Below are 24,608 nucleotides of genomic sequence, written 5' to 3'. Positions count from 1 at the left end.
TTCTTCCTTGGTGAAGTAGGAGGAGAGCAGGCAGAAGTGGTGCTAACAGCGCTGGAGTTAGAACCTCAAGACTATTGCTACCAGCTTTTTCTTTTGAGTACTTGATTGAACCCCATTGTGTGCTAGCCCCAAAGTAGCTATGTAACTTGATGTTCCTACCAGCCTTTGAATCACACTCATTCAAACGTGGCCCCTGACCTAGAGTTGGCGGCCCATGCCTGTCATCCTAGCCACTGAGGAGGCTGAGATCTGAGGATCACAGTTCAAAGCCAACTGGGCAAGAAAGTGCACAAAACTCTTATCTCCAATAAACTACTCTGAAAAAGCAGGAAGTGGTGCTATGCTCAAGTGATGGAGCCCTAGCCTTGAGCACAGACAGGCAGGAACAGTGCCTAGGCCCTGGGTTCAAGCCTCAGGACTGCAAAAGAAAAGTTAGATGAATGCATCCGGACAAAACAGAGAGAAGTCTTTCTTGTTAGCCAGAAATGCGTTTGACTGGGAAAATACCTGGGTCAGCTTCTTGGGCTTGGTTGTGATAGAGAAATCACTTCTCCTAAGAGGGATGTGGCAAGCTGGAACTGAAAACCACAGATTGCCCTTCCCACACTCCCAGAGGCCAGAGCCTGGTAAAGGAATGCCCACTGTGCTCATCAGCTTTCTATTAAGGCAACAAACGCTGCAGGTCACCTGCTTATAACAAGGAAAGCTTATTTGGGCTCACAGGTTCAGAGATTTCATCCTGAAGTCAGTGGTCCATTTCTTTGGGTCTATAATGAGATAATATATAGGGATGGAGGGACTTGTGTGATGAGGGAGGCACCTGGGAACAAAGAGGCAGGAAGGGGAGGGACCCAATGACCTAACTTCCTCCCGCAAGGCTTCGCCTCCTAAAGAAGGTTTCACCATGTCCCCAGCATGCCTCAGGCCAGTCACACATAGTCTTTTGGGGGCGCTTATTTAAACCACAGTGCCAAGACAGATCCTATTCAGAGGCTCCACTTCTGCTCTCTGAACATCATCAGTAATACACCCCTTCTCTGGAAAGCTTTCTGAGGATACAGTCTCCTTTGGGTGAAGCTTCAGGGTGCAGCGTTCTGCTCTCAGTTGGAAGTGAGTCTGAATCCTAATACCTGGATAAACAACCCAGGGCAGGACTGAAGCACATTTAGGTGGTCAACAAAACTCACCAGCCCAGATGATGACGCAGGGTCGTGATTCTCAACGGTGGCTGCTTTGAGCCTCTTCTCTGAGGACATTTGCCAATGTCCAGGGACATTCTGGGTTGTCGTGGGGAGCGGGGGTCAGGCTGAGTTTGCCTGGCTTCAGAGGAGCAGCCAGGAGTTCAGCTCTACATTCTACAGCGCACAGCACAGGCCCGCCCAGCCAGACTGTTGGCGAATTTTTATTAACTAAAGAGCCAGCTGACCTTGCAAACAGTGCCAGCCTTGAGTGAAAAGGCCAAGTGAGAATGTGAGGCCCTGAGTTCAAGTCCTAGTAGTGGGTGTTGGTGGCTTATGTCAGGCCAGTGCTGCTCAGGAGTCTGAGATCTGAGGATGGTGGTTTGAAGCAGGCTGGGCAGGAAAGTCCATGAGACTCTTATCTCCAATAAAAACTACGAGAGAGAGAGAGGGAGAGAGAGAGAAAGAAAGAGAGAGAGAGAGAGAGAGAGAGAGAGAGAGAGAGAGAGAGAGAGAGAGAGAGAGAGAGAGAGAGAGGAAAGTGGATCTGTGGCTCAAGTGGTAGAGTGCCAATCGTGAGTGAAAAAGCCCTGTGAGGATAGACGCCCTGAGTTCAAGCCCCAGGACTATCACAAAAAGCTCCCCCAAACAAAACTGTATTTATGAACTTATGCCTTTACATTGCTCAGCTTTCCTGACAATACAATACAGCTTTACAGTGTAACCTGGTCAATTAGTTAACTTTTATCTTAGGATTCAAAGTAACCAAAAGTGTTAACAGCTGAAGGTCTATCTAAACAACCATTGCCCTCTGCTGGAGAGAATTTTATAACTGCTCCATTAAACGTGGAGGAAAAGAATCAAGGTGTCATGCTAATTTAATTAGGGCCACTGACTTTTCTCTTTGAACCTGTGGTTGGCTCCTAGGGTAAGGTACGTACGGGGCTTTATGGTACTTTTTTCTTACGTAGTATCCCAAAAGTTACATGTTGTTTGATCATAAATCTTTTTCTTCTCTGTCAGTAGAGAATCAAGTCATGAAATGATACAAAACTTAGCAGGACAGAAAAGATCTGAGGATGTTTTATTTTCAGATTATTGTAAATTATTTTATTTTTAGATTACTTGAAAATTAGAAAAACATAAAAAAGTAAAAAGAAAAAGTTATGTTTTGTTTTGGGTTTTCAGGGAAAAATAACTGAGTATTTTGGAGTTCTTTTTCTATGGAAATATGAAAAACATGTAAAGTCTAAACAGTTATTTTAGAGGCTGTGGTTGTAGCTCAGTAGTGAAGTACCTGATTACCACGCTTGGGATCATGGCTTCAATCTCTAACAACACAAAAAAATTAAAAAGATTGTTTTTCATTTTTCCCAGCTGCTATAACAGGTAAAAGAGTGCCTGGATCTTTCTTTCCCTCTAAACGTCCCCTAGTCATTTGTCCACATTAGCATGACCCTTCCCTCTCTCCCTTCCCCTCGATGTGGGCCTTGCTCATGAGGAAGGTGTCTTTAGTGCTGGGGTCGCTGATTCGATGACCTCTCTAAAGGCTGCTTCCGTGATGACCTCTCTAAAGGCTGCTTCCGTGATGACCTCTCTAAAGGCTGCTTCCGTCTTCTCTCTCTTCTTTCTTTGGGAATTCCTATCACTCAGTTGCTGGTTCCTAAAAATACTTTGTTTCTTCCTTTTTGGTTGCCAGGGTTTCCGCTATGCCTTCTAGGAGCTTTTTCTCACTTTTGTCCTAATTTCTTGATTGAGCTTGTTCTCCTAAAGTGCTTGTCTGTTTCCTAATGGTTCCTTCATTCACGTTTGAAATGATATCAAATAGATAATAACATAAACTGTAGATGTTCCTTCACTTGGGCTGGGGCTAGCCACTGATAAAACATCATCGACGGAAAGCAAGTTGGCAATGTATTTAACACAGCTGAGCTACCCAGTCTCCTGCCTACTCACAATGCACTGTGGAGAGTGGACTGTTCCCCTTCCCCACGATTGCAGGACTGACAGCTCCACCCAACATCACAAGGCATGGTGGACCGCCTAGCATGCTTCAGGGAAAAGATAAAAATTCAAAATTTAAAGTATGATTTGTACTGACTACTTCTTGTGTTCACACGACTTAGAGTCAAGCAGTGGCTCACACCTGTAATCCTAGCTACTTGGGAGGCTGAGAATAGGAGGATCACAGTTCAAACCAGCCAAGGAGGAAAAATGTCATGCCTGTAATCCTAAACTATACGAGAGGCCAAGATTGGGGGGATTGTGGTTCTAAGCCAGCCTGGGCAGAAAAGTCCATGAGATGACATCGGTTCTTTTGCAGTGAAGTGATCACTAGCACTATGAGACTGAATGACCCATTTATATTATAACTGTTTTGAAATGTTCTTTTTTGTAAGACTGGAGTGAAATTCAAAGAGAATTCTAGCTTAAAAAAAACCCATGTAATTAGATGATCTTGGATGCTGGTGTTACTTGTGGACCGTCATTCCTCAGGACTATTATATCATTTCTCTGGCTGCCTGGTGAATCTCAAGTGGGCCTGCCCCTGAGAAGTGGCTTAGCTGAAGGGGGAGGCCTTGGTCAAAATTGTGCAGCCTCTTCCTGGGACAGTCCACATCGCATTTGGCCCAGACAGCTCCTCCTATGACCTCGTCACAGCTAACCCGCTAGGATGCTACCCAAAGTAGTGTGTGTGTGTGTGTGTGTGTGTGTGTGGTGTGCCTGTTCTAGGGCTTGAACTCAGGGCCTGGGTGCTGTCTCTAAGCATTTTTGCTCAAGGCTAGCACTCTACTACTTGAGCCACAGCTCCACTTTCAGCTTTTTGGCACTTTATTGGAAATAGGAATCTCACAGACTTTCCTGCTTGAGCTAACTCGGAACTGCAATCCTCAGATCTCAGCCTCCTGAGTAGCTAGGATTCTCAATGCCTGGTTCCTCAGAACAGATCTTGTTTGAGCTTCAGCACCCAGATCTCTGACTCAAGAATTAAAACTTGGAACCCAGACCAAGAGACTACCCTGAATGTACTAGAAAGGAAGCATAAAGCAATGCACATAATATAATGCAATGCAATATAATTACTACAGCACAGAATAATAGAGGTTTCCATATGTGCATGATTGTATGTGACTCCCAAAGAGAACAGACAGTCATCAGGTGCTTGTAACTCTGTAGAACCTTACACTCATGTGTGCTTCGACAGTGGATAATCCAAATCCAGCATTGCTTTGGGGAGGGGGGCATGATTTTCACCATGGTGAGCAACTCTTGGGAAAGTTCTGAACAACAACACCAACAAGAGCGTTCAGTTTACACAGTTGAATTTCTGGGGCAGTCTGTGCACAGTACAAGTGGCAGGTGTCTGCTGTGTTTGTTTGTCAAATGGAGCTGCTTTCCAGGCTCAGCTCGCTGTAGCAAGGGTTTGCGCCTTCCTCCTGTGGTCCATAGGGCATTTGCTCAGCTTGCAGAACTGCCTCGTGCTTTGTGCGATGTCTTACATTCCCTTGAGTGCCTCACAGTCTCTTTTTTGGTTATCATTTCCACCTTTAGCCATAGTACTGGCATTCCCAGTGTGAACGCTGGTACCTTGCTTGGTAGGTAAGGAGCCCAGTTCTCAGCCTCCCTCCAGCACAGTCCCATTTCTAAAGTGGATGCCAGCAATAGGGATTATAGGCATCCGCCACCAGCATTGATACTTTGGTCTTCCTCTTAAATGCTTGGAAACTTTCACTGCTAACTTATAAAACAAAATGTATTTGAAACCGTTTGTGTATAGTACAGCTGGGCAAATATACATTATGTTTGTTTGTCAAATGGAGTTACTTTGAGCCTTAGCTAATTATAGCTGAGTCCCCAGCTCCTTGGCCAAAATTACCCTAACAAAATGGCATTCCTCAGAAATAGCCCAGTGACTCCAAGTGGGAGAGCATTAGCCTTGAGCAAAAGAGGCTCAGGCCAGAGTTCAAGCCCCAAGGCCAACAACAGCAACAAGACATTAGTTACAGCACTCCACGTCTAAACAGGGCTGTCTCCTTGTGCCTGTGTTTTGGAAGAGACCTATAGTTGCACCATTCTTGAGGTATGGAGAAGCATTAGCACATTCTTATAAAAAGGAAGAGATCAACAGCTTCTGGGATTTAATTCAAGCTATCCCAGGGAATGGAGGGAATTGGGCAGACGGGGGCAGATGAACTAAGATTGGCCACACATTGACTGGCCTTTGTTAAAACAGGGTAATGAGTAGGTAACTTCTCAGCTTTGCTAGATGGTTGATGCTGATGATAAAACACATCATTTAAAGGTCATCTCAGGTTGGAATCATGTGCCTGCATGCCGATATTAAGTTAATATTAGTGCCCCAGAAGGACAGAAACTTCAGGCCTGGCTTCCAGATGCTTGCCCATGTCATAAGGTGGTGCATTTGGGGGCTGAAGTGAACAACCCATCGTGAAAACGGGAGCCTGCCCAGCACCTAGGAGCCCTGGTCATTTATTTCCAAGGCGGGCTAATTCATTGTTGGAATCTGGCATCTCTTAAAAAGTCAGTCCTAGTGATTATTTTGCTATCAAAGTCTCCATCACTTATTTGAAAAAGAAACAGAATCAACCCTGAAGTCGGTCTTTCAGGCCATGGAGAGTGATAATTCCAGAGGAGACGCGAGTCACTCCGGCCTGGCTGTCTACACTCCCGTGTGGGCCTGGGGCTGTCAGTGTGGGCGGCTGGAAGTGGATTATCCAGGCCTTCGCTGCAGCCAAGACGGATGGCTTCTAAGCAGGAACTCTTCCCCTCACAGAGACCAGGCATGACAGCGAACGAAATAATGGTCAGGATGAACATCGCCAGGCCCCTAATGAGAAGCTGTTGACAGAAAAATTGCTCTCACATTCATCAAAAAGTCAATAAATGCCAAGGAAGGGAGTGGAAAGGAAGTAGCTCATAAATGCTTTCTCCAGGGGACCCTGCGGGGGCCGGGGACAGTGCACCTGCCCGGCCTTTTTCCCGAGCATCGCTAAATAAACATCTAGCAACTCTACACACTTATGGGTAGTTTCTCTTAGGGAGGGAAGGCAAAAGGGAGGGGTCCCCGCCAGGACTGGGGCAGAGGATCCTGTATTGAGTACCACTATTGGCTGTCTGTATCTTTTATTCAATGTGTGATGCCCAGTCTATAAGTCAATGAGGACCTAAAATCCTTACAGGCTTTGAACAGCCAAAGCTTCCTACAGATCATGCCATTGGCCCCCTAAACGAGCCAACTGGATCCTCCTCGAGTCTGGCACGCCTTCCTGCCTGCCCAACCTCATAGCAATAGGTCTGGGGTTCCTACAGCTTGTTTCCACTTTGTCACTGATAGAGGAGGATGCCCACAAATATGAATCCTCAGTACCACATAAACAGAAAAAGCAGAAGTGGCGCTGTGGCTCAAGCGGTAGAGTGCTAGCCTTGAGCAAAAAGCTCAGGGACAATGCCCAGGTCCTGAGTTCAAGCCCCAGGACTGGCCAATCCAGAGTCCCCTCGGGTCTCATTACATCCCTTTCTAAGCCAATTGCAATTGCATGCAATTTCATCCCAGATACCGTGTTGCTTCCATTTATTTTAATTTTTCTTAAGTAGTTGTACAAAGAGGTTACAATTCCCGACATCGGGTTATGAGTACAATGCATCTTCATCACTGCTACCCCTTCGGCCCGTTCATTGCTTAAAATGCAAACAGAGCACCAGGCACTGGTGTAATATGCCTGTAATCCTACCTACTTAGGAGGCTGAGATGTGAGGATCAGCCCAGGTAGGTAAGTCTGTGAGGCTCTTATCTCCAATAAGCTACTCAGAAAAAGCTGCAGGTGGCACTGTGGCTCGAGTGGCCCAAGCCCAGAGAGGCTCAGGAGACAGAGCTCAAGCCCTGAGTTCAAGCCCCAGGACAGGCAAAAAAAAAAAAAAAAAAAAAAAAAAGCAAATAGAGCAGGGAACATGTCATCTGTAACTTCTGCCCCAGTGCAATTGCTCACAAATTTTAGCTGGAAGCATTATCACCTGAAATTTTCTAAGGAATCATTTTGGGGTTCCAGAAATCACCATTTCTATCTCGGTTGATCTGCGGCGGAGCTTGGAAAACTGTTTTTGAACCACTCCTGTATGTAGACATAGGTGACCCCCAGGCTGTCCTTTAGAAACACTGGTCTTTAGTAACATGAGTTTCAGAGGATTGAGAGGGGAAAACAGCTAGCTGGATAACAGAAGGGCTCCTGGGAGCACTGGGATCAAATTAGGAGGAATGGCCATGTCTGGTGGAAGTGAGCCCTGTGAAGGGTTTCCCTCGCGGATGTGCCTTTCTTTGGTGTGGCCCCAAATCTCATCGTGTCTGGAAAATAGGTTTCTTCCTCTCAAATGTAACCTAATAGTTCCAATTTTACCACTGCTCAGAGTAAGAAGCCCACGAGCATTTCATGTGAGCCCACACGACCTTTTGCATGTTTTGTTTGTACCTCCCCAGTGCTGTCAGATCCAGAATAGGGGAGCTGGAAGCACCAGAAAGTCTTTGTACAGGAGGAGAAACTGAGTCTTTTCAGAAACTGCCTGCCTGCACTTTGTGTTCTTGGCAATCAAATCAGCGCTTTTCCCTAAACCTCTTTTGGAAGGCAAATTCCGTTCCCTTCGCTCTGCCATGAACGTTTGACCTCCTTGGAGCACGTGGCCAGTCTGTCCTTCCAGTCTGTTGGGAGCACAGCCTTCCCACTGGTGTCCATCCATAGCTGTCTATTAACTCAGCCAAGGGACACACCTGGACACCCCTGGGCTTCGTGCATGCTGGGGCGAGATCAGTGCTGGAGGACAGCACTCACAGTGTCTGCTGTGACATCAGTCAGGGAGCTGATGGCCTGTCACCTGCCTGTTTGCTTACATTTGCCAAGGGCCAAGCCAACGTCTGCATGAAGCCTCACCTAGGACGGGAGGAAATGATTCCATCCTACACCCCTCTGGGGTCTAGCCTGGGCTCAGTTCAGCTTGGCTTCACAGATGCAAAAGGTATGGAGGGAAAGATGAATACGCCAGGCTTGCCAAGAGCAATCATCTCGTGTGGTTATCAGAACAATTTCACTAACATTGCATTGGAAAAAAAGCATAGATAAAAATAAACTCAGAATTTATACTTGCCTTGGGATAAATGATCTGATATCAGGGGTGGGTAGCACATTCTTTTTCTGGATTCATTTCTGCTCAGGTAACTACTAAAAATATATGACCCAAGTGTGCATTCACTCACAAGCTGGGAAGGAAGCCTGCCCAGAGGCCTGATGGTCCCAGGGGTTGAAGGGATAGCGCATGCTCAGTCTCAAATGGGCCTTTGGTTGTGATTTTCACGTGCCAAGTGCGCGATGAGGCTTTGTTCCTTTTCTCCAAAGCCCTGAGAGTGTGTGTCACCCCCTCCTGCCCACCGTGTCACCCCGCAGGAACTTCCCCAGGGGATGCTGAAGAGGGGACAGACTGGGATCTTTACCAGAGGCTGAGCACAGTTCAGAAATGCGTGGAGGGCGACCATCAGTGGGAAGAAAGTGCCTTCTGTCTCCCTCCCAACACTTTCCTCTGCCTTTACCCAGAATTCACCTGTCACTGTAAGCTGGAGGCGGGACCATCGTCAGAGAAGATAAGGCACATACTGTTACGCCCATCAGAGGGGCCAAACCAAGTGTTTAGTCTTAGACAGCTCAGAGTCTGGAAAGCTAAATGCTCTGTCTCTACAAACACTGAATTTATTGGAATCCATACGCTTATTCCAAAGGCACAGGTATGATTATTCCCTGATGGAACGAAGATCTTCAGGGCGGCCGGCATCTCATGATGGAGATTTGAAACGTGTCACCTGTCACCCCACCAGGATTGATCTGCCTGAGGGCACGGCGAGTCAGGCTGGCACCCTTCCTTTGTGCCTCTGCAGGCGGCCGCCTTCTATGTGTGGGGGGCAGTCCCTCACGCGGGGTGCTGGGAAAGGGCAGATGATGCCAGGCTTTCCTCCCCGGCGGCCCACCCCAGTGCCCGCCATCTTGCCACAGCCCTTCCCTGTGGGGACTGTGGCTTTTCCTGTACACCACCTGCTACAGCAGTGGCCTGGGTGCTAGGAAAGCAGGCTGTCTTCGGTCACAACCAAGCAGCAGCGGTGTGACAGAGTCGGAAGGAGAGGGCTGGGGGCTCCCTGGCACTGCCCACGTGTCCACACCTTGGCTCAGTGGGACCAGGTGGGTTTTCTCTTCTGGATGAACGCCTGGATCCCTTCCTGCCCGTCCTGCAGGGCCAGGTTGTCCACCATGGCCTGGGAGGTGAGACAGTAGGCCGTCCTCAGGTCCTGAGGCAGCTGCTTGTAGAAGGTGGCTTTGCCCAGGGACACCACGGGACGGCTCAAGGAGGCGATCTTCTTGGCGATTCGCATGGTCTCTTCCTCCAGCTGCTCCTCCGGCACGACCTTGCTCAGGAGACCATGGAGCAAGGCCTGCTGGGCAGAAATGGGCTCTCCGGTAAAGAGCATCTCCAAGGCCACCTGAGGGGGGGGAGTCACACAGGTCACGAGGCGTGCTTCCTACCCCACGGCCACCTCCACGCGCCCTCCGCGTCCCCCTCCCCACGTCACGGCCCCTGGTATCTGCTTCCTCGTGGCATCTGTCCACATCAACCCCGGCCTCCTGCCAGAGATGAGATCCCATCATTCCGAGAACACCGGAGGAGCCCAGGAGGGGCGATCTCATCAATGGCCAGCTGGGGGCGGGAGGGGGGAGGAGATTCCACCCGCCTCTTCCCAGGGCCAGATGCGGGATGGCGGCCCATCTGATGAGGAGCCCCACCGCAAGGCTCGCGGCCAGCACCCCAGACAACCAGAAAAGCGCAGCCCGCACTCTGGGGAGGAGCGGGATAGAAAGATGTGACTCCTAGAGACCTCAGACTGTCACAAGTAGGTGAGAGATGGCCAGGGGAGGCGGCCTCGGCTTTCCCACCCGCTCCCCCTCCATGGAGCCTTGGTTCTGCGGCCTGCTGCGCACCAGGCCTCAGTCTATCATTCACGCCGCCTCTCTGAACGCAGACGGCGGGTAGCTCCTTTTCTTCTGGTAACACAGAGAGCTCTGGGGGGTTTCCCGTGGATCGCATACATACCAGGAAGTGGCCCTGCCTCTAAACCCCAGGCAGCGTGAAAGAACACCCCTTCCCAGTCATCCCCCCATCCCTTTATCACTCCAACCGTCAGACCTCGAGGAGCTTTCAAAGCTAGTTAAGAATGGATCGGAGCTAGCAGGAGGAAAGGATAGGACCTAAAGGGGCGCGTGTTTCCTCCTGGTGTCTTGGCAGACACAGACAGGCATTTATTCACATCCACACAGTGGGACTTGGGGTCTAGGCTGGTGATTTGTCAGCGGGTCTGGTCCCCGTTCTCAGGTGCCCTGTGCTGATGGATGCTTTTCTTGGCATCCTGCCCTGTGTCTCCTCTGTTCACATTTATAAAGCACCTGTTGGACCCAGGTACTACTTGGAGTCACAGGAATCCAGTGGAAGTCCTTTGGGATTCACGTTTCCCCAGGCTGGGGCACGGAGTGGGGCACGGATAGGGCCTCGTCCCAGCTCATAAGTGTGTGGCTTTTATCTCTCTCATCCTCCACAGGACCATGTGATTGCCTCCCAGGTACGCTGTGGAGAACAGCCACCTAGTGATGGGGCACGGTGGCATGTCGGATGCAATAGAAACGGCCACAGGACTGCTACATGCGCAGGTCACCACCCATCAGAGTACTATAAAAGATGAAAGGTGCTCCTCTTTCCAGAATACAGAATCGTATACGGCCTTGCCAAGGGCCATGGAAGGACCACATGCTTTAGCCAAGTCCCTTCTGCTCCTGGATTCACTATCACTTATTCTTGGTGCAAACATCTTTTATTATCAGTTACGTAAGATTTACTTACAATGAAAACAATATCCTCATCATTATCAGTAGGTATTATTTAGATCTGCCCCGCCATCCCCTCTCCGCTTGGCGTGAGGTGAGGGGATGGACTGTGTAGGGGAATACTGATGAGCCAGAAGGGCTTGGCCCTGCCTGGCACCACCCTGTGGCTGAGAAAGACCTTCTTCCTCTCTGGCCTTTGAAATCTGATCGGGGGCCACTGCTGGATATCAGGCCTAGAGTCAGCTCTGACCTCCACAGTCCCTTCTCAAACCTACGCAGGGCCACAGAGCCGGAGAGGGCCCAGCCTGTGCTCCGTGAATGTCAGCTGTCAATAACAGAGGAGTCAAGAGGAAAGCAGAGGGACCCAGGCAGATGGTGAGGTGGCTGGCTGACAGGTCTAGACAGACACCAGGAGAGGGAAAAGAGCCAGGGGCTTTCCTAGTAATTAAGGTACAATGCTGGCACTGTGGTGTGCCACTATCCTCTGCCAGTTTGGGGACAAAAACCTGGGTGGCCTGAAGGACACTCTCCATGCATGAGCAAGCCAGAGCTTTGCCTTCAGCTCAGAAGCTCAACAAGGGCTTAGCAGAATTAGCACTGCTCAGGAAGGGTAGCCCTGCCTGGAGCAAGGTCAAGGGCCACAAGGCCTGGCCTGGGTTCTGGCCTGGCCTTTGGCTTTCTATCAGGCTACCAAGTTCCCTCTCCTCTCTGAGCGGCAGCTTCCTTGTCTGCCTGGGGGTGGGGATTGAGGGAGTGGGGGTTGTACTATTTAGTGCTATATTGATTTATATGGATTTTGTCTGGACAGATTAGCAAGTGACCTTTCTGCGGAAAAGAAACCAGTTAATAATTAGCATGATCTTTACTTAGTGTTTGAGTTTCTAAGTAGTATGATCCCCAGAGACTTCAGAGGGAAGAGAAGAGAATATACCCTCACCTTCTCCTCAATCAGTTCGTGCTGCCTTTCAGGGTGGCATGCCTTGGGTCACCCCAAGAAGTTGGTAATTTAATACTTCTCTCCCCAGGGATATTGCATCAAATGTAATGAAATGGATTTGAGGCTGGGGCTTAACCCAGATGGGCTGTTAGGAAGAACTCAAGGTTTGAATTCAGATATACCTGAGTCGCAGCCCTGGGCCTGCTAGTTACCAACTTAACACCTTTGATACATTATGCGACCTTCCAGAGTCTCTCTCCTCATCTGGAAAGGAGGCCTCTCTCCTTCTTTCATAGTTTTGTTTTTTCCCACCAGAGCTGAGGTCTGAACTCGAACTCGGGGCCTTGCACTTGCCAGGGAGGCGCTTTTCCGCTGAGCTAAATCCGCAGCCCCCCTCTCTCCTTCTGTAGTATCACCATGGTTAGAGAAAATAGGTGGGAAGCTTAGGATACAGTGCACCTGTGTGTGTGTGCTCACATGGGCTTCCCATATCCCGCCTGCCACACGGTCCGCCCGAGACTGCCACAGGAGGTCTGTGGCAGGCCCCAAACTGAATGTCACCCTCGTCAGGGAAGGGCTCTGAGCAGCAAGGACCTACCTACCCCTCTTCAAGCTTGGAAAGCTGTCTCTGTTTGTCAGACTAATAGGAAAGAAGATTCTACAGACACACAAATTAGGGATAGGTAAATAGGTTGAACAAGCGTTTGGGTTTTCCTCCAGGTCTGCAGGACACAATCTGTCCCCAGGCACTGGCTCTGTATTCTGTGTCGGGTCAGCTTGGCCTGGGGCAGGGGCAGCTGTACCAGGTGGGGCATTTCCATGTAGCGATGGGCGTGCATTGTTTCACTCACGTGAACAGAGAGAAGCACTGTGGAGTGAGGAAATCACTGGGGTACAGGCTCAGCCAGCTGGAATAGATGGGCTGGACAAGCAGATTCCCAGGTGACCGGCAGGGGGCGCCGAAGGCCAGCACATGTTGTAAGCCTTTGTGCCAAGGGCTGGCTTCTGGTCTGCCCAGGCCAGTTTACAAAAGCACCTGCTGGCCCCGTGGCTGGCCAGGGGCATGTCCATGCCATGTGCATACGTGGACCTGTGCATGGTGTGACAGGCAGGCGTTTCTGGACAGAACAAGAGTTTCATGGGTCCTTAATTTTCCCTCTAAGCAGGCCACACGGGTTGGTCCTGTGGATCCAGAATTCCTGGCTGAGGCTTAAGTTTTGACATATCATTCCTCCACAAAATCCCCTTTCTTGATAATTTGATCATTACTAATGAGCCATATTCTCAACCTGAGTAGGACAATCAAGAAGGCTCTTTGTTCATCTTCAATAAAGCCTGTTCTTGAGAAAACCGTTCTCAGTTCTTACAATGTCCCCTTGTCCCCTCCTCGGTCCCGCTGGACAATTATGCAAGTGGCTCTGAGATTTAGCTTTTTGTGGCACTTTAAGGCCTAATTTTTCTCCCATTTCCTTATCTTCTCAAAACCAAATTTAAATTTTGGTAAGTGTGATAGATATGGTGTTAAGTTTCTAAGACTCAGTTCTGAGAAGCCTCCAGAAGTTTGTTTATTAATAGCGAATAAGTTCTCCTGTTCCTTTTCTTTCTCTTATGGCACTACTTGGGTTTGGTCTGGAACCTGTGTTTGTGAGGCCGGCTCTGCCACTACCTGAGCTGTACTCCAGTAAGAAATTTCTATGTATTTAAGATGAATATCTATTTTTGACCCAATGTGAAACAGCCCCTTTGTTGGAAGACATTTTAGCAGGCTGTCACCTTCTTTAGTGGGGAGCCCACTGTTTGGGGGTGTTGGCCTGTAAAGTACCCATTTTTACAGGAACTGACAAGGAGGCAGTCCAAAATAAAGCTGTCCTTCCTGCAACCTCTTGGCCTTACTGCTTGACTTTGCTTTGCATGCTTTTCTTTTAGGCCTTAGGCATCTGAGAAATTGCTAATTTTTCTAGTTGTTGCTAAAATAGATAACATATCTTCGAAAGCAACTTCTTTTCTTTTTTTTTTTCCTTTCCTTTCGGCAGTACTGATGTTTGGACCATTAGAGCCACAACCCTGGTCAGTCATTTTTGCCTTTTTTTTTGAGATAGGATCTCTTTTTGGCTTGGACTAGCTGCAAAACACAATCCTCCTATCTCTGGCTCCCAAGTAGCTAGAACAACAGGCATGTGCCCTCACATCTGGCCCGAGAAAGCAATTTCCTTCCTTGCTTTCTGTATGATTTTGGCTGCTTTACGATTTCTCATTGAGAATAAGGATGCCCTTCTGCTAGAACGAGGATGCCAATGGCTTCCGTGCAAGGGATGCTTAGAAAATACTATTCCTGATGTCAGAGGAAGGAAGAAAACTGAACAAAAACCGATTTCTTGGTAGTCATGACAAGATAACAGGGTTCTTCCCTAGGTCCATTCAGCATGTCGCTCTCATGAGATATTCATGTTCCTGAAACGCAGCCATGGTGAGCCTAACACAGTCAATCAGCTGCTTGAAATCCTTTCCAGAACAAGAAGGATTATTGACGAGTGGTTAGCCAGCAGTACAGCCCGCGCTTCTTGCTGCGGGCATTGTGTCAGCACAGGGCAAGCACTTAGTGCTGTGGAACTGTGCCTCAGATCAAATAAGATTGCAAAAGTCCCGTGCCTTCAAGAACACAAGTCAGCAACAGCCACGAGTCACAGCTGAGGATCACGCAGGATGGAAATGCGCGTGTTCAGGGAGGGGGGGGCGGGGGACAAGCAGCTGGTGTTCTGTCCTTGACTCTAGAAGGGACACTGTCACGCATGGTCCTTCCCATAAGCTAATCCTGAAACGTCAGGACCCTGGAGGGCAGAGTTGAGGAGAGGGTCTGAGGGGAGTGGAAGTTACCTTTCTGGGCACCACTCGGCCCAAGGCCACCCCAGGGGTGGAGCAGAAGAGCCCGATGTTCACCCCAGGAGTGGCAAAAGAGGACTTGTCGCTTGCCACCGCAATGTCGCAGCTGGCCACCAGCTGACAGCCCGCCGCCGTGGCCAAGCCGTTGACCATGGCGATGATGGGGACCGGGTGGTTCTGGAGGAGCAGCATCACCTGCGGACGAAGCACAGGGCAGGAGCCACGGCCCTAACTAACTGCACCCCAGCACCCTCCATCCGCGTGAGGGCAGAGACATGGGTGTCTCTGGGGAGTGACCACAACGCTTCACAAATAATTCTTTTCTCCTGTGTCTACAGGAAGCCATCGTGGTAAAGTGTGAAATTGGTATCTGATGCTTCCTTGAAAAATTAAGGTAGGAAAGGGACTTGCAGGCAATTTCCTTAGTAATTACTTCTCAAATTGCAACCCTGCCTGCTTTCCCAATTCTATTAAAATGGGGGGAGGGGGGGACTGCTGTCCTTACCATCAGCGAAGTTCCCTAAACAGAGCCACTGGTGTGGAGAGACCCAGTGCTCCTGTGACCCCTGCCTCCAGAAATTGCCAGAACCCTAACTTATTTTTACAGCTTCTTTTTTTTTTTTAATGATACACTAAACAGATTGTGTTGCTATGGTAACTTCAATTTCTAAATTATTGCTCTTTGGACTTTGGCAAGGAGGGAGGGGAGATAAGCGCTACATCTGGGCTTTTCCTCGACACAGCAATTCAGAGGAAATGACCTTCGTTGATTTGAAGATTCTTGCTTAGGATCTCCAACTTTTAGACTAATAAACCTTTGATATGGGTTAGCTTGTTTTCTAAAATAACTAATTATATATTCATTGGCTGCATAACAACATTTTGGGTCCAGTGCAGACTGCCTTTTCCATGGTGTTCCTACAAGATTATAATAGAGGAAAAGAATTCTTATGGTACTGGGGCTTGAACCCAGGTACTCTGCCATTTGATCCATGCGTCCAGCCCTGCTTTTTGTGGCTGGTTAATTGAATGGGGAATCTCTTGGACTTTTCAGCCCAGGCTGACCTTAAACTGTACTCCTCTTGATCACACCCTCTTGAATACCTAGTGTGAGGTGCCAGCCACTGGTGCCAGCATGTATTGCTCCATTGTTTGTGGTGGCACTGAGTAAGCAAACTTGATGCTGCCAGTCACAAGAAGATCCAGCAATGTGATTACGTACAGGCCATCATTTTCAACAATGGTAAAGAATAGCAATCATTGATTTATGTATATCCATTATGCTGTACTTTTTGGTGCCAGGCTTTGAACCCAGGGCCCCGAGCATGGTAAGTATATGCTCTGCCACTCAGCTGTAACTTCAGCTCCTTAGCATGTGGTCCTTCTACTTCCTAAGAAGCAAGTTTCCTACCAAAATGTAGTCTGTGTTACAGCAGCCGACAATCTCAGACAGCTCAAGGTCACCTCTTCTCTGGCTTGTTCCATGGTCTCTTGTGTTGGGTTGAATCTGGTGGAGTTTTGTTCAACAGGGCCCTGGATGTGTTGGCTAGGTTGTCTCTGTGCCATGTAGCCTCGGTGTGGAGCAGCTATACCCTCTAGATCTGTGTTGTGGAAGTTGACTGAATGACGTTTGCCCAATGAGGAAATTAGCTAACCACACATTCACTCAGAGCCGATCCCCACTGGCAAAATCCCTAACCACATGACTACTCTGTTTATTATACAGTAGTCTTTGCTTTGGGGGAATGTGTGCGCCATCTTGAAAATCTGACGTGTGTGTGTGTGTGTGTGTGTTATACAAGCTGTGAATCAAACCTAGACTTTGCATGTCAGCCAAGTAGCCTACCACTGAGCTACCTCAGCCCTATGGACATGTTTTTTAAATGACTAGGGTATGAACTCAGGGCTTTGTGCTTACAAGGCAGGCTGTTGCTTGAGCCATGCCTCCAGCCCTTTTTGCTCTCATTATCTTGCAATAGGTTTTTGTATTTTGCCCTGGCCAGCCTGGATGTTGATCCTTTTGTTTTAGGAATCCTGACCCACGACACCCTGCTTTTCTTTTGCAACGGGGTCTCACAGAACTTCTATCCTCCCAATCTCTGTCTCTTCAGGAGCTAAGTAACTGCTTGGATGGAGAACCTGCCAGTGGCCACTGAGTTTTCCGTGGCACCATGGTGGCTAAGTCTATGGATCAAGCCGTATCTGTAAAGCAGGAGGCTAACATGGCCTTTAAAACAATGATGGCTTTCATGGTGCTGCCCTTCACCCCGCTTACCTCAGAACAGGTCTGAAACACTTCAGCATGGTAGTTACAGCCTCGCTCCTCCGTCAGCTCCTTCAAATCATGACCAGAGGAGAACACAGGCCCCTGGGCTGAAAACGGGTCCCATGAAAGATGAATGGAGAAAGGCGTCAGCAGGCAGAAGGGAGAGCTACAGCAAGACTATGCCCACTCTGGCTATGCTTTGGGTGCTTGGCAGACATTATTGCCCACTTTAGACCAGAGCCATTACAGAGCTCTTGGAAGTTACAGGCAGAGCACAGTGTGAAAACACAAGGGGAGGCACCTGCGTCCTGAGAGTGCCCATGGAACCATGTTGGTGCCTAGTGACCGAGCCGAGGCTGTGCTCTACACAGCTGTCCTCTGCCCTCCTGCTTTGAGACTCAGTGTTGCCTGACTAAATGGACCCTTCAGGAACCTGGAAGGCCACCGGGTCGCCAGGCGGGGCAGTGGGCTGAATCAGGAAGGTCAGAGTGAACAGAGCTACCTGGCCCAGGTCTTTATTTTATAAAAGAGAAAATGAAAGATGTGGCTGATATCACCAGCATGAAAGACAAAATGCCAGTCTGCTAATATGTGGATAACATTTTATCCCCCGCCCCCAGCACGTTTTTTTTTCTAGTTTGAACTCAGATCCTTATGATTTCTACTTCCCAAGTAGCTAGGATTTCAGATTTAAGCTGCAAGTGCTTTGCCTGCAGCCTCAGTCTTCCTACATCTGCCTCCTGTTGCAGTTGGGATTATAGGCATGCACTACCACTCCCAGCCTTGCTGTAGTCTTTTTGACAGGAAATATCACACACACACACACACACACACACACACACACACACACACCCCCTTTTTATTTTATTTTTTTTACAAATGAGGAAATAGTCTAAAGTTAGCCACTTTTGCTGCACCCAGCTTACACCTTACTTAGCTGCCACATCCTACTAGTTGTATTTTCTTTTCCTTCACTGTTTAAAGATCTGTTGGAAAGATCCACTTAGCCATTGCTAAGAAGGCAACGTTCTTCTAAGTATCTGCCTCCAGAAACACAGATCCTTAAATTAATCCAACAAGCAAACAAGAGGGGTGGGTGCTTGAAGATGCGGCCCTTATCTTACTATTTATACCACCCCTGGCATCACATGCAAAGCTAATTCTAGAAAAATTCTTCTTGGAAAAAGAACAAAGGCGAAACATGTCAACTTCCTGGCATCACTAAAGACGAGCCTGAAGGCCGGGAGCTGGTGGCTCCCCCTTGTAATCCTAGCTACTCAGGAGGCTACCATCTGAAGATTGAGGTTTGAAGCTAGCCCAGGCAGACAAATCAAGGAGACCCTTATCTCCAGTTATCCAGCAAATTGCCAAAACAGTAGGCGTGGCTCAAGTGGTAGAGCACCAGCCTTGAGGAAAAGAGGCCAAACAAGAGTGCAAAGGCCCTGACTGAGTTCAAGCCCCAGCACTGGCACATTAAAAAAAAAAAAAAAAAAAAAAAAAAAAAAAAAAAAGCATGCAGGTATCAGGGGCAAAGCTTGGGAGAACAGCAAAGAAATATCAGTCAAATGCCAAAGAGGCAGGTCCCGGCTGACTATTTACCAAGAGGTTAACGATTAATCCTGGTTTAGAAGGTCCATGAAGAAATTGAGAATTGTTTTGTTTGCTTTGGTTTGAGGTGCTGGGGATCACTCGTGTTAGACAAGTGCTGTCCACTGAGCTCCAGCCTCATCTCTGAGTGTGATTTTGATGAGCACAGCACAATGCCACCATGTTTAGTATCTACCAAAAAGGAAGAGCTTTGTTTTGACCCTCTTTGCCACAACTCCCACAATTCACAGCGGCAGGACCAAGTCTGCAATGACACAAGTTTTCCATAACAAATGCTCATCAAAAGATCCTAGATGATGGGCTGGGAATGTGGCTTAGTGGTAGAGTGCTTGCCTAAGCATGCATGAAGCCCTGGGTTCAATTCTGCAGTACCATGCAAACAGAAAAAAATGGAAGTGGCACTGTGGCACAAGTGTAGAGTGCTAGCCTTGAGCAAAACAAGCTCAGGGACAGTGCCCAGGCCCCGAGTTCAAGCCCCAGGACTGGCCAAAAAATAAATAAATAAAGATCTTAAATGATTTTTCCAGTTAAGTAAGGGAGTGCTCCAATTAACTAAAGAAAATTACTAAAGAAACCTCTTGTAGGCCTTGCAGAACACTGGGGCTAGAAATGAGATAAATACCTGAAATGATAATGACTTTCAGATCTTTGCTTTCCGCTTCATGAAGAATATCATTTTGGAGGGATTTCAGCATGGCGAGTGACAAGGCATTCCTCTTCTTGGGATTGCTCAAGACAATGTTCCTGTGAGACACATTTTATAATCCCTGGGTTATGCAGCAGTCAAAACAAGTGGGACCCCCGCGATTCCTCCAATCGGGGAGCTATTTTAAAAGCCAAGAGAAGAAAACTACAGATTTAGAAGGTCTGTCAGCAATCTGGAGTTACAGCTAAGTCAAAACAAGGAACAGATGATTCAAAAGGCAGGCTGGGTTTTTTTCTTCCTCACTCCTTGATTTGGCTCTCCTTCTCCCTTCTCCCCCTCTCCATCTCCAACACAAACTTGGCTGCCATCTCCAGGTCTCCTCTGCCTGGAACAGTGTGAGTTGGGGAACAGTAGCAGGCACCAGTGGGTACGACAAACACTGCCCATCTTCAATTTACTTCCGGGCCTTGTTGTTCAGATGAGGTTAGGAAAGCAGCCAAAAATAAAAACTATTCCCTCAAATCTCCTCCCATCCACCCCAAAGATAGGGAGGTATTTCTACCAATATGTATATATCATAGCATTTTTGTCTTATAGCGACCTCCTGTAATCCTTTTTGTCTTTCTCTTTTTTGTGCCACAACTGGGTCTTGAACTTGGGGCTTGAGCTCTCTCTCTTAGCTGTTACACTCAAAGCTAGTACTGTACCACTTGAACCACAGTTCCACTTCCAGCTTTTTTTTTTTTTTTTTTTGGCCAGTCCTGGGGCTTGGACTCAGGGCCTGAGCACTGTCCCTGGCTTCTTTTTGCTCAAGGCTAGCACTCTGCCACTTGAGCCACAGCGCCACTTCTGGCCATTTTCTGTATATGTGGTGCTGGGGAATTGAACCCAGGGCCTCATGTATACGAGGCAAGCACTCTTGCCACTAGGCCATATCCCCAGCCCCTCCACTTCCAGCTTTTTGTGTTTAATTGGAGATAAGTCCATGGAGTTTCTTGCCTGGACTTGCTTCAAACCTTGATTCTTATGTCTCAGCCTCCTGAGTAGCCAGGATTATAGGCACGAGCCACTAGCACCCAGTAGCTTCTCCTGTGATTCCATAAAAGAATTAGTGTGGATAATGGGAGGTTTGCTGAAGGACAAACCATACAATGAGGCCTCTTCTGGACACATCATTAGAAAAAAAGCAGCCACTCAGAGGGCCTGTTCATGACCTTAAAGTATCTCATATGCCGAATAAAACCTGCACTATCCTCATACTGCCTTCCATAACAATGTCTTATTTTTGCTGTTTTAAGAAATGGGCAGGGGCTGGGAATATGGCCTAGTGGCAACAGTGCTTGCCTCATATACATGAAGCCCTAGGGTCCATTCCTCAGCGCCACATGTATAGAAAAGGCCAGAAGTGGTGCTGTGCCTCAAGTGGCAGAGTGCTAAAGCAGCAGAAAGCAGCCAGGGACAGTGCTCAGGCCCTGAGTTTAAGCCCCAGGACTGGAAAAAAAAAAAAAAGAGAGAGAGAGAAAGAAAAAAGAAATGGGCAATGAACCAGACGCAGATTATTGTTCTGTATTCTATACTTCCAGTCAGTCTCCACCTACACATACGTCTGCCTTCCTCTTTATTGCTCTGTAGTCAGCTTGGCTAGCTACTGGATAGCACGCTGTGCTGTGGTTTCTTTAGGGGGGGAAGGGGAGGAGGGAAACAACTTTGATGACTGAATGTATTTCAATGTGATCAAAACAACCATTTTCTTTGGAACACCATGTCAGCGTCGCTCCTGTTTGCAGGCGGCTGAGGAGCTGATCTGGGGCTTGACACAGAAACCTCCATTTGGGGGAAGAGAGGTGGTGGTGAGACCGGTTTGTATGCTTTCCATAGAATAAGGAGGGTCCGTGCTGTGGCAAATAAAAAGCTGCCACTCCACAGGCGACCTGAGCCTGAATTCAGTTCCAAGGCCTTAGGCAAAACTGTGCCAAGGGGTTGGGTCTAAATGCCCTTGCCCTGTGAAGTATCTGTTTCTGTGTGGGCTGCGCCCTCCTTCTGTGCTTATTATGCATGGTGTGGGTACCTCTTCCTCCCTCGCCCCCCCTCCCCCCCGCCTTCCTGAGTTCACTCATCAACTCCAGGGACTGGCTGCCTCTCCTAGCTCTCCACCAAATGACTCTCACTGGTCATCTCCTAATGGCCACAGCTCAATCCACTGGCCATCTGCCTCTGCCTCCTCTGGGAACAGATTCCTTCTCTTCTGGACTTCTTTCTCAGGATGCTTTTCTTGACATTTGGGCCCACAGTCCTCTACGTCCATCTTTGCCCTCTTCCTGCTCTACGTATTCCTCTCAGGCAACTTCCCTCTGGTGTTGGTGAGCTGGCTCCCTGTGTATCAACAGCTACCTATCTGGGCTCTGGATGTCTGTTTTTCAAAGTGCCCACAATTCCACCAATCACAGTGGGCTGGCATGGTACCCAGTGGCACGGCCGGGCACTGACATGGTCCAGCGGGGTGACAGGGGCTTCAGAAGCAGAGTGGGGGCTCTTCTCTCCGACTCCTGGCCACACTACCTCTGGGCTGCTGACTCTCTGAATTTAACTCCTCACTGTGAAGGGGTGTGTGTGTGTGTGTGTGTGTGTGTGTGTGTGTGTGTGTGTGATCGTTTCTATCTTGCAGCCATTGTAATAATTAGGGGCACCAGATGCCAAGTGCCCAGCCCAGCACTCAGCTCATACCTGGCCCTCAGGATGTAACACCATAGTTGCTCTGGGCACATCTTTGAAAAACGGCACGCAAGCGCTCAAACCCACTACATGGCTCCTAGCATTTATGACAGGTCGCTCCCTTCACCCCCTGTGCTGATTCGTATTTAATTCTAGAGGATTCAGCTTGCCATCTTTTGCCATCCAGGTGCTATTCCTGGAGCCAGGCTTCTGACAGGGTGTTTTGTTTTGTTTTGAGACATGGGGTCTCATTGTATAGTCCAGGCTGGCCCTGAACATGGTCTGTAGCTTTGGTTGGCTTTGAACTCAAGATTCTCTTGTTAGCCTCCCAAGTGCTGGGATTACAGGTACGTGCCACTAGACTTAGCTTTATAGAAGTAAAACCAGCTATTAAACACAGGCAAGGAAGAAGCAGCTGCCAGCAGCTCCTGCCTGTAATCCTAGCTCCTTAGGGAAGCTGAGACTGGGGTACTGTGCTAGCAAAGGCAAAAGGGAAGTTGGACACAATGGCATGTGCCTATGACCCCAGTAGGCAGACAGAGGGTCAGATGCATACCTGGGTGAAGAGCAAGACCTTATCCTAAAAATAACCAGCAGAAAACAGGGCTGGGGGTTCGGTGATCCAACCTAGTCAACACAAGGCTCTACATTGAAACCCTAGCAGCACCAAAAAAAAAGAAAAAAAAAAAAAAGGAGGGGGATAAGCAAGTCCCCAGTGTGGGCCCTGCTATTCAGATCAGTGCTCTGACCTGCCTCTTGGGGTGTCCCTGTTGGTGACAGGGAGTCTCAAAGGGGAGAGTCACACCTCCATTCCAAACCATGCTGCATGCAAAGGAAGCCCTGGAATCCTGCGTGGGCACTGCTAGGCCAGGTCTGCAGAAAGTGGGGACAGATGGGGCACGCTGGACAAGCTGTCTGTAGCCCTGCATGCTGAACCCCTGCAGGCAGCCGGAGAGAGGGTGGGAGAAAGCAGGGTATGGGGGGAAGCTGGGAGAGCGTGGAAAAGCCCCCAGGCCAGAGTCTGGCTCCAATCCTGCTCCTCTTTTGAATCCACCCAGGAGTGGGATTGAAGTGAGCATTGAAGTCCAATGTGGCCCTAGACAGGCAGTTGTCAGGTGGGAGGGCGGAACATGAACTGCTTGATTCCTAACTCTTAAGGATGGAGGCCTACCTCCTTCTGCACCCTTGCCCTGGCCGAGAAACATGGGTAGGCCCTGCCCCGGAGCCCTCCAACCTTATTCCGTGTGAGTCTGTCTTTTTTTTTTTTTAAGGCATGTTGTGCTAAAGGGCAGTGCTCAGGACAATGTGCCCTTTATCTGACTTATTTGCCTGCCCCCACCCCACGCCTGCGCCCGACGGTCAGCTCAGGAGCAGCTCAGCTAGGCCTGCCTTCACCCCCGGGGCCGGCCAGGCAGCTGCGGGGGGTTCTCTCCGAAGCCCTGGCAGTGGTGGGCGCACTCGCAGGGCACAGGAGCCGGAGGTCCTCAGGGGATCGCCGGGGCCACCTCCTGTCCCGGACCGGACACCTGTAGACGCGGCGATTCCGCCCCGGAAGATTCGGCCGTGACTGGTAACCGCCGGGGCCGGGGGCGGCGCGGACCGACGTGAGGGCCCGGCCAGCGCCCGGGGACCCCGGGGGGCGGCGGCGGCGGCGGTGGAGCGCACGGCCGGGCCGGGCCGGGCCTCCCGTGAGCGCCCCCCACCTCCTCCCCGCCCCGGCATCGACCCCCAGCCCCCGGAGAGCCCCACACGGCCTGCGGGCTGACCTGATGCCGTCCCGCTGCCACGTGCTGGTGGGCCGCGGCTCCGACTCCGGCCTCCCGGGCCCGGCCAGCCCCCTGCTGCACAGGCCGGCGGGGAGCGGGGCCCACCGGCGGCGTAGGAGCCATCTGGGCAGCCCGCCCACGGTGGCCATGGCGGCTGGAGACCCGCCGGATGCGGCCCGATCGCAGGCTCAGGACGCCCCGGGGGCGCGGGTGCCTCCCAGGCCCGGCCGCTGCGAAGGGGCCCGGAGCTGAGCAACAGGTGACCAGGCCTAGACCTCGCGAGGGCCGCTGGACGCCGAGCCGTGCCAGGTCCTCAAGCCCCGCCCCCAGGAGACACGCCCCGGAAGGGACCCGCCCCCGAGAGACACGCCCCCGGAAAGCCACGCCCAACCAGCCACTCCCGAGAGCCCCTCACCTAAGGCCCGCCCTCTGGAAAGCCCCGCCCCCGGAGGCACGTCCAGGAGGATACGCCCCCCCGAAAGCTCCGCCCCCCAGTGTCACACTCCGGTTCCCCCTGAAGCCTTTCGCGCTCTGCCCCCAGTGCTCCGCCCCCCTGTCAGGCCCTCGGTGCCCTGGGGTGGCCTCGGGTCCACCCTGCTTTCCTCCTGGGTGGCTGGGTGCGTCTCGGGAGCCTCCCTGCGAAGGACACACTGGTTTGTTCTGTTTAGCAAGGCTGTGAGTTTTGAGGG

At 49.8% G+C, this 24,608-nt stretch overlaps 1 protein-coding gene across 1 annotated transcript; it reads right to left on the bottom strand.

Annotated features, from left to right (window-relative positions):
* Window positions 1-8,873: 8,873 nt before the first annotated feature.
* Echdc3 (enoyl-CoA hydratase domain containing 3) lies at window positions 8,874-24,149 on the bottom strand. Its single transcript, XM_048367735.1, has 5 exons — window positions 23,920-24,149; window positions 19,418-19,539; window positions 17,197-17,294; window positions 14,916-15,116; window positions 8,874-9,711 (listed from the first exon to the last, which is right to left on the bottom strand). The coding sequence occupies exons 1-5, from the start codon at window positions 24,066-24,068 to the stop codon at window positions 9,400-9,402; spliced, it is 882 nt and encodes a 293-aa protein (XP_048223692.1). The 5' UTR covers window positions 24,069-24,149; the 3' UTR covers window positions 8,874-9,399.
* Window positions 24,150-24,608: the final 459 nt, after the last annotated feature.

The sequence above is a fragment of the Perognathus longimembris genome, chromosome 18 (genome assembly GCF_023159225.1).
Source record: "Perognathus longimembris pacificus isolate PPM17 chromosome 18, ASM2315922v1, whole genome shotgun sequence".
Taxonomy (NCBI): Eukaryota; Metazoa; Chordata; class Mammalia; order Rodentia; family Heteromyidae; genus Perognathus; species Perognathus longimembris.
This window is presented reverse-complemented; position numbering and strand designations above follow the sequence as displayed.

What these genes read in the sequence shown, in the direction of transcription:
- Echdc3 (XM_048367735.1), bottom strand. Translation starts at nt 24,068, where the DNA reads ATGGCCACCGTGGGCGGGCTGCCCAGATGGCTCCTACGCCGCCGGTGG. An exon ending in GAAAGTCATTATCATTTCAG is followed by an intron (nt 17,295 to 19,417) that starts GTATTTATCTCA and finishes ACCCGTTTTCAG; the next exon opens with CCCAGGGGCCTGTGTTCTCC. An exon ending in GCCGAGTGGTGCCCAGAAAG is followed by an intron (nt 9,712 to 14,915) that starts GTAACTTCCACT and finishes CCCCCCCCTCAG; the next exon opens with GTGGCCTTGGAGATGCTCTT.